This window comes from Lactuca virosa, chromosome 2 (assembly GCF_052849685.1).
Source record: "Lactuca virosa cultivar CGN04683 chromosome 2, Lactuca_virosa_CGN04683_v6, whole genome shotgun sequence".
NCBI lineage: Eukaryota > Viridiplantae > Streptophyta > Magnoliopsida > Asterales > Asteraceae > Lactuca > Lactuca virosa.
The window spans coordinates 239,026,112-239,036,037 of NC_136427.1; the positions used below are offsets into that span (position 1 = coordinate 239,026,112).

Sequence of the window (9,926 nt, forward strand, 5' to 3'; positions counted from 1 at the left end):
TAAAAAGACTATTTCACCCCTAACCTAGCTTGGTCCAAGACCAAGGCCCAAACTCACATTCTGGAGGCCCAAAAGTCAAATGGTCAACCAAGGCCCAATTATGGCCCAATTTTCCAAATTGGGCCCAAACCCCTTACATGGGCATTACCCTAAAGCCCATCTAATTTTCCTAATCCATACACTTGTTCTCAGATGGCCCAACAAAAACTCAAACACCTAAGCCTAAAAGAAAGGCCCAACTCGAAGCCCAAACATGATTAGGGTTTTCACATAAAAAGACGGTTAGGGTTAAGTAAGAACACTTAACCCATTAAGCCCAAAATGCATTAAGTTAATTGTAAGGGCACTATTAACACGGGTCCCGACCAACTCCCAAAAACTAGGGATTCTTACGTTAGGGTTTTCTAAACCCTAATTAGGGTTTCCAACCCCAAACTCGTGCCACTCGGATTAAAGTTAATTGTTTAGATAATTTAGTGCTTAATAGGTCGGGCACCACCCACTGTTTTGGGCAGTGGTGGTCGGTGGTGGTACATGGCGGCAGGAGGCAGCAACCACCATTTTTAGTGGTGGTGGTGGTGGGTTTCCTTCAATTTTACAGCCAAGAAATGCTCATACAATCTCATTCCATTAAAAACACACATAAACACCATAACACACACACAACCACCTCTCACTGTGGTTGGTGACGGTAGAAAATGACAATAAGGGCGACAGCCACCATGGTTGGCTGCCATGGTGGTCCGTCACGCTTTCCGGACATACAAACACCCACACACGGCTTGCAACAGCAACACACAAACACGAACACGAACATGAGATGCAATGCTGAAATACACACCCAACTCAGCCATCCTCGAGGTGACGTGTGGCAGTCGGAGGACGACAACAGGACGGAACAGCCGCTGAAGAGGCGATGGCGATGCATACGAAAAAGTGACGGTAGAACGGAGAGGGTGGAAGGAAAGCATTTTGCGTCGATACCGGAGCGGACAAAGGCGGCCCCAGACGCGTTCTTCGCCTTCGTTGATAGCAGCGGCGACGACCACGACTTGGTTTTCCGAACTCCCGACCGAAACGACGTCCAATCGTCGGTCTTTGTCCTCAGCAACAACGGAAACGACAACATCGATACACGACCTGGTGGTTCCTGACTTCGACAGCAGTGGCGACGGCTGGAAGGACAAGGGTGGTAGAGGTGGCGACTAAAATAGTTTAGGGTTAGGGTTTCGGGGTATGCGACGAGGGGAAGGGAAGTGACGATCTTAAACCCCGAATCCATTTTAAAACTTCATTCCATTTGACACATTCGGCCCCTCCTTCTCAAATCATTACAATCCAAATCCAGATTTTACCCTTTAGCCCCTGCTTCCAAAAATTATTCAATATAAGTCCAATTGATACAATTTAGACTCCAAATTCCCAAAATTATAACATTTAACTCCCATGGCTAACACTAATAAATTGTTATGGATTTATGGCTACGATAAAATAATATAAAAATATCATTTACATATCGGGGTTTTAGGGTTTATCATTTATTTACTTATTTTACTTAATTTTATTTATTTATTTTCAAACGGAATGCTACATGATCCAAAAAAGATGCATTATGGTTATTAAGATTTAAACTTGGTTGTGCTTTGGAAGATGTAACCTCCTTGAAGTATTATATAAATTCTAACATTACATAAAATTCATATAGCTTGGAGTTGGCAAATATGGAGTTCAGGGAGAAACATATACGGGGCAATAAAAGAGAAATAAAGGTGAAAATAGGGTGCATAACTTTTTTATCATTTTTTTTAATGGTTTTTAGTTTTTTTTAATATTTTTTTAATTTAAACAAAAAAGTAAAAGCATGGAAGAATGAACAATGAAAATAGAAATCCACTGCATTTTCTATGGTGTTTGTATTTTAGTAAAACAACAAATTTAATGAGTTGTGTTTATTTATTTTTATTGCATTTGAGTTATATTTTATTTTTTTTATATCAATGTTATTTTCATTATTAATTGTGTTTTTGTTTACACTTTATTCAAATTTATATTTTGCTTTATAAATCATAACTATATTAAATGTTTTTATTTTCGGATATTCAAATAAATAAATATATTAATCTTAAAAAATAATACAAAAGTTAAAAAAACAACTTTAATCTTATTAATTTAATAAAGATAAAATATTAAAAATATTTTACCTATGGGTTGTAACCTATAGTTATTATAATATAAAGAAAGTAAATTTAGTCATTTTTTTTTATCACAATATTCAATGTTTACATGATAAGTCTATCAACACAAACAAAACTCTTCTTTTAAAGAGATCGATTAAAGTTTCCGATAAAAGAAATCAAAAATAAAAACATGAGATTTCCATTAAAAAAATCACTGTGAACCTGTCTCAACGATTATATTCACATGATGCTTATTTTTGTTTATTGAAAATTGATTTTGGGCTCAAATATCACATACTTTTTAATAATCTTTTGTGATGATAACTCTAACATCACCACATCTTGGATGACCAAATTTATTGACTTGGATAGTCAGTTTTTTCTTAGTAGTTTATCTCCGATCTTCCCTGGTTTGTTTAATTTAATAAACAGAAATTGGTACTTTAAATGGACAAGTCTTTATAAATCTGTTGTAGAAAAGCATATTTCAAATCGGGTGGTGGTTTATTCAACGTCAAAGCCCCTATAGCTCAGTGGTAGAGCGCCAGTCTTGTAAACTGGAGGTCTGTAGTTCGATCCTGCATGGGGGCATTTGATTTTATTTACTTTTTCTCCAACCTTTATCTTTTTTGTTTTTGAGTATCCAATTTAAAACTCACTAAAACCCTAAAGAGCAAATCACAAACAATACCGGGATGGATCCTTTGTAAACTTATGTTTTCATCTTCTACCTCTCATCAATGGCTTCCTTTCTTCAAAAGCTTGTTAGAAAAAAGCAATCCAGTACAAGCCTGATTACCAATCTAAACAGACGAATTCTCTCCCCGTCGTCCCATTTACTCGATCCCAAACCGGGACCAACCGTCGCTCCGATCCCCTTCTTCAATGGCCTACCCAAAACTACTGATGAATCAAATCTTAATCCTCCTCATCTTTCAGCTTTCTACCCGACTTTTGCGTTTGAGAGTTTTTTGAATCCAATTTCTCAACTTGGGTTTATTCAACATGTTGTACCTGAAGAAGACATTGTTTCGGGCGATGATGAACGAGGGATTTGGGCTGATAGTGTGAAGAAGAAGAGAAAGAAGAAGATGAACAAGCACAAATTGAAGAAGCTGAGGAAGCGTCTGCGGAGGAAAACATAGTTTCTTTTCTTCAATCTGGTGAGAATGTTAGGTTATCGTTTTTTGCTGGATTTCTTATTGATTCAAGAGAAAAATCTACCTTAATTTCTGTAACATCCCCTCTTTTGATTTCACTTTCCGGAAATACCAATTTTCATGACCTAATTTTATTTCATTTCTCGAATTGAAAGTGCTTAATAATTCAGATTTGTATCGACCACGTGGTCTTTGATCCAATGGTATCTCTACAACCCTTAGCCTTAGGCTGTGAGTTCAAACATCAATATCAGTTAAAATGGTATCTTTGTGTTTTGAATTTTGGAGGTTTCAGGAGTAATTTGATATGAATTGAACTTACTGTCGTCTATCATGTTTGATGAGCCCTCAATTCCATGTATAGCCAAACTATGCCTACTGATATTATCTTGCTGGATCTTGTTGTTCTATATATGTTTTTGTTCTGCATCTAAGGCGCCCTTTAAATGCAATCTATAAGTTAATTCCATTTTCTGGATGCTAGAGATGATAGATTTGAGCTTTTAGGCAATGATCTGTGGTTGGATTAACCAAAATTGCTTTTGTTGTTTGAGTATATGTGCTACAAATTTGAGTATATGTGCTACAAATAATAGTTTGGTAGACTGGCATTGATAAGCTACATATAGTTCCTAAAAGTTTCATGGGGAGGTTTGGTTCACAGATTGTTTTGGAAGGAAGTGGATTCTGTCAAAGTAATTGAATTATTGAAATTTGAAGAATTTGGAATATGAAGGAATTGGATTATGTCATGCCCCGTGTTTGGTTGGGAGGAAATTGAATGGGTGTTTACTTGCAAAATTCTAGGGTTATATGGGTATACAAGTATTTTTAATTAAGAGAAAATGCATGCAAATGAATTCTGTGGGTTTTAAGAATAAGATGGAATGTTAAAATCCATTGGTCATAGGATTTTGTATAATTCCAACAGACTTCAATTACTTACTCATTTGCAACCAGATGTAATGATTGGAATGCAATGGAATTCCATTCCGGTTAAATCCCATGAAATCTGACAAACGAAATGAGAGTCATGTACTTTTGGCGAATGAGGTTTTTGTCCTAGACATGTAGATTTAAAAGGATTTAGCAAGCAGCCATGAACCTAGTTTCTTGTATTGTATAGAAGACAAACAAAATTGTTAAGCCACCGTTTTGTTATGGAGGAGAGGACTAGACAAAACATAACAGGATCTAACAAGTCTTATCTAACTCCATTCATGCCTAACAAACGCATTATAAATGCTTGGCCATAGACCATACTTAGAACCATATACATGATCCCAATAGTTGGTGGTTAATAGACCGATTTTTGAAAGTTGATGGGTTTTAAGGTGTGAAACAAAATTTGTTATTTTCCTTTTTTGAGAGTAGTTTGAATCGGTAAAACAAGAACCCCATAATTCTCTCCTAAGTTATATCCACACCTCACAATCTCTTCGTCTTTCTTTCTCTTTGTTTCAACGGTATAAAAACTTCAAACAAACTTCGCCCACCTTTCAATTTTCAAATAAGCAACATATTATCTCGTATGTAAATGTAGATCAATGCATTTTTAGTCAAATCATTTCAATAAGTACAAATAATCCAACATGACACGCCAATTGGTTGTCCTTGCTATCATCTTCACCGCCCTTCTCAGCCTCATCACCGCCGCCCCAACACCAAGTCCCACCCCGAAGGTGGCTCCATCACCGCACGGCTCCGGCAAGGCCTCGTCACCATCGCCAACCAACCATCGAAAAACTAAATCTCCAAGTTTATCACCTTCATCTTCGCTATCCCCCTCTTTCTCCACTCCTTCCTCCTCCCCATCAAACGGTGACATCTCATCGCCTAGCCCTTCTGACGGGTCAGCCGCTAGCCCGTCTTCGCCGGATTCTACTGCTTCGCCGGGAGACGATTCACCACTATCGGACTCAGATGATTATGGTGATCAACCGACATTAGAAGAATCGTTGGATGATGATGTTGAAGATGGTGCATCCACTAGCTCGAAGTTATCTGCCGCTAGTGCTGTTGCTGCAATTGCAAGTTTTTTTCTTTTCTAGATTATGATAGTGGTAGAGGATTTGATACGAGTCAAATCGAACCTATTTTTGTAATGCCATTTATCATACGACCTTGGTAATATGAATACAATTAAAATTTTCACAACATCATTTTATTATTGTTGTTATGATATGACAAAAAATCGAAACTATGAGTGAACAAAAATCGAACCACAAACCAAAAAACCGCGACAAAAATTGAGACCGAAAAACTGAAACCGAACATAAAATCGATGGTTTGTTTCCTACTTTTCAAAATCCAAAATATTCGATTCGATTTTAGTTTTAGGAATTAGAAACCCACAAAAAATCGAATGACACCGATTTGTATAAACTACTTATAAATAATTTAATTTACATATATTATATACAAATTTGTGTAATTCCATAGCATATTAGTAGCATGGTGAGTTGGTTAAGGTGGTAAACATATGAATTGAAGATTCCTATTTTACTAGATTTTTAGTTGTTGTGGTTTATTCATCCCACATCCGTTGATATAGTAAAAATCATTCTTCCTCTATGGTTATAAATTTATTTCCTCTCTAGTCGTAAATGTATTGATTTATTTGCAGACCTTTTAAACTACATTACATCTAATCTCACATCGATTGAGGGATATAAAATCATTTAGTTTCTTCATCTGTAAAGTTCCAATAACGTCCTACAAACCTTAAGATTTAGAGTTGAATTCCATATTAATTTGGGAGACCAAAACTCCTTTTTTTTAGTATAAAACTTTATAGTTGTGGTTTGAGTTTAAAAAAACCAAACAACGTTGGTTAAAACCCAAAACCAACAAACTGCAACCGATAGGTTTTGTGCGGCTTCGTTTTTGAAAATCAAGAAACCAATATCCGTGGTTTGCAATTCAATTTAGGTAAAAATCAACATTAAACCACACCATATTCACTCCTAAGTCTATTGCCGATGTCTCTTTACCTCTTGTTAAGATGGAAAACTTGGAAATAACTTAGTAATTCTATAGGTGAATAAGTAAAATTTAGAAAAAGGTCTTTAAAAAGAAGGGGGGAAAAGTAAGGCTGAAATTTATTGCATAATTAAAAAAAAAGTTGGTTGATTTTATTTAATAAATTTGGAAAATTGAAAAGGAAACCCATTTTGATAGGATATTTTAGAAGGTAAATGTATTGTTATTATTCTAAACTAAGTATGGCTTTTGAAAAATAATAAAGAAAATATAATAATTCCCTTGATTTTTTAATCTTGATAATCAAAATTTGGTAATTTGATTGTGTTTTTTTAATAAGCGATAGAAATTTTTAATGATTAAATAAACTATTTTACTAAACAAATATTAAATTATTTATTTTTCATAACGGAAACGGAAGATGTAGATATGAAAAGGCAAAAAGCAATTATTTATATCCAGTAGAATAAAAGCAAAGAGAATATCATATGAATGGAGTGTACTTTCCATTTCCATTTCCAATTCCAAATCCATGCGCCTTAATTATTAATGTTGAAATCTCGTGGCCTCATGGACCCACCCCATGATTGACGGCCCGATAAGCCCACTCCTTCATTAATTCCTTTCCTCCTATTACAAAATTAGAAAATAACAACAAAGTCTTTTAACTAAAAAATAAAATATCAAAAATATTTCTACTCAAAACTGTTTTCACCTTTATTTGCAAGTTGATCAATCATCACAGTAGTGTAGCTAGATCTGTGTAAAGTGTAACATTTGGATCATACTTTTATGCATGAGTTGCTTGTTTATGGATCTATGGGTATTTAATTATTATGTTTTAAAGTTGCATTAATCAATTTTATATTGTTTGAACTTTAAGATTAAATAATCAGTTTTAGATATCAAATTAATACTATCTGTAACAAAACTGATCATCTAATTTTAACAGATTTGTTAATAAGTATTTTGTGAAAAAATATTGATATAATACATTATCATATCTTAAATTTAGACATTTAAACAATATATATGTCAATCTATTTTTAGCTTCAAATTCCAAGATTAATCACATTATATTATAAGTGATTACTTATTATTATTTTATAATAACTTTTTTTGGAAAAGGAACTTCCCTAACGAGGATTTTCGGGCCAGCTTTCGCGCACCGACTAATCTCCGCTGCAAACATGAGACTTTGCTTCATGCCCTAGAGTCACTGCAGGCGAACCTCCATGGCCATAAGGGCTGAGTAGTGCCAGGATTTGAACATTGGTCAATAAGTTATCCATCATATCTTCCACATGCCTTACCAAGTCATCACAACCCAAGTGGTTTATTTTATAATAACTTCCAAATAAGAGTACATGAAACTCTGAATTGGCTAAGATTTTTATATATTTATATTTATGTATGATTTAAAAAATCTAAGAAAAGACATTCGATATAATGTTATTTGACTAGGTTTCCTTAAATGGAATGTAATTTTATTTTATAAATCATAAGCTTAAATCTTAGTATAGCTTACATATTTTCAACAAAAGAAAAAAAACCAACAGTACAAAATACTTGAAGAAACTAAAGAACTAAACGATAGACATTCATTTGCTCAACTCTTTCGCACTTAATTTCTCAATTCCTATGAAAAAAAACATCATCTTGATAAGTAAGAAAAACCAAGCACAAAGGTTGACTTTTTAGTCAAGATAAGTAAGAAAAACGTAGAACATCAAAGAAAGTCAAATCGCGTTCATCATATGTAAAACTACAACCCATCCATGATCAGCAATCAGCATTGAGAGCCTTTTCGGCAAGCAAGTGCTCCGGCAGTCCTAGTCATCGCCCCCACAAGTGAAGAAGGTCTGCCACTTAAGCTTGAAGCTCTTGCATATGATGAAGCAGCACCTTTTCCCGACTCCAAGAAATATGCCCCATTCAACATCAAATCCCCTTCCGATCTCCAATTCCAATTCTTCCATTCGCTTTCCTTTGCATTCTCATGCTTCGTCACCTGCATTTGCATTAATCCATCATTAGTATCAATCAATATATGAGTTATGAGTATCAATATCACTATAAGTATCCGTATCCATACTTGTTTTCTAAATCTGATATTGGGTGCAGTAAATCTATTGCCTTGGCTATAGATGGTAGGCGAAGCACTGCCTCCGATTGCATACATTTCCCAATGGGTGTAGTCATTGTTCACTACATGGAAATACCCATGTCTACATCTGCAACAAGAATATTTGACATTATTCAAAAAGTCAAAAACTTTATTTAAAATCATGCATGCATATATCACGTGCTTGTACTGACTATATGGTTGTACCTAGGCATTCTCTGAACAAGACCTTCACCAAAATGATTAAAAGCAATGGTAACTTGCATCTGTTTATCCTGTGTATAACTATCACTGTGTCCCAACAACATGACTTTATCATGATGAGTCATGTAATTGTTAGATATGGTGATGGCTGTGGATCCATGGATGACATCAATGAGTCCATCATGACAATTAGACAATGAACAGTGATCTATCCATATATGTTTGCTTGACTCTATGGTAATCCCATCACCATCGGACTGAGTCCACCATCCGGAATGATGTGGTGAGTTTCTGATGTTGCCATTTCCGGCCTGCTCACAGTCATGTATATGAATCCCATGGATGATGATGTTAGTAGCATCATGTATGGTGATGCATGGACCATTACCAATATGAACATTGGTACCCCTTCCGTCAATGGTTTTGAACGAGTTCATCACAAGCTCTTGACGTAATTGGATCACCATTTCACGTTGAAAGATGATCCACAACGGTTCATCTTGAATCACGCCATATCTGAGTGTTCCCGGAACCGGGTTCACCGGATTATCATTCCGGGGATCGGTGACGACGTATATCCGTCCGTTTTTCCCGCCGATGGCGTCCTTTCCAAACCCAATTGCGCAGTCAGCTAGCCTTTGACGATTGGTGGCCCAGTTCGGGTCACACCTCCAGCAGTCGTCAATTGGGTTGCCAGTGCCGCAGGAGAGGTAACCCAAGTTTCTCCGAGAGCCATTGATGCTCCGGTTGACTTCTTCCACGACTGATTCAGGGTTTCTTTGGGATGAGGAAGAAGAAGCGATTGTTAGTAGAGACAGTGAGGAAAGCAAAAGGATCAATGGCAGAAATGTGGTCGCCATTTGTGGAGGAGGAGAGGAGAGTGGTGAGTTCGAAGAGTGTGTTGTGGGGGTGTTTTTATACTAACAATGGCGCCGTGATAAATGGCGCAATTAATTTGGTATTGGAGACCAATGTGTAATTTGAGGGCGGATTGGGGTTAATTTTTTCTTTGAGTTCCCATTGTAGTCGGTTTAATCGGTTAGGTTTGATCTCTTAACAGTTTGTGGTCCAAAAATTAAATACTTTATTATATTCAATTATTCATCATATCGAATCATATGCAACCAGATTAAACTGTCCCATAACCATGGAACAAACAATTAATAACATGTAATACGGTTTTCTTTTCTCATAGATATGCCAAATTAAGTCCAAACACACACACAAAACTTAAAATATCAAATTGCACAAGTAGAACTTAGCATTTTTAAGTTTGTA

The 9,926-nt window shown here is 35.8% G+C and overlaps 1 protein-coding gene and 1 non-coding gene across 2 annotated transcripts; one reads left to right on the plus strand and one right to left on the minus strand.

Annotated features, from left to right (window-relative positions):
* The first annotated feature begins 2,696 nt into the window (after positions 1-2,696).
* TRNAT-UGU (transfer RNA threonine (anticodon UGU)) lies at positions 2,697-2,768 on the plus strand. The gene has a single exon. It is a non-coding gene; the product is annotated as a tRNA-Thr (tRNA).
* Positions 2,769-7,923: 5,155 nt separating this feature from the next.
* LOC145160577 (pectate lyase) lies at positions 7,924-9,613 on the minus strand. Its single transcript, XM_079079844.1, has 3 exons — positions 8,652-9,613; positions 8,415-8,553; positions 7,924-8,330 (listed from the first exon to the last, which is right to left on the minus strand). Exons 1-3 carry the CDS (start codon positions 9,506-9,508, stop codon positions 8,109-8,111), a joined length of 1,218 nt encoding a protein of 405 aa, XP_078935970.1. The 5' UTR covers positions 9,509-9,613; the 3' UTR covers positions 7,924-8,108.
* Positions 9,614-9,926: the final 313 nt, after the last annotated feature.

What these genes read in the sequence shown, in the direction of transcription:
- LOC145160577 (XM_079079844.1), bottom strand. Translation starts at nt 9,508, where the DNA reads ATGGCGACCACATTTCTGCCATTGATCCTTTTGCTTTCCTCACTGTCT. An exon ending in CTTGTTCAGAGAATGCCTAG is followed by an intron (nt 8,554 to 8,651) that starts GTACAACCATAT and finishes TTCTTGTTGCAG; the next exon opens with ATGTAGACATGGGTATTTCC. An exon ending in ATATCAGATTTAGAAAACAA is followed by an intron (nt 8,331 to 8,414) that starts GTATGGATACGG and finishes ATGCAAATGCAG; the next exon opens with GTGACGAAGCATGAGAATGC.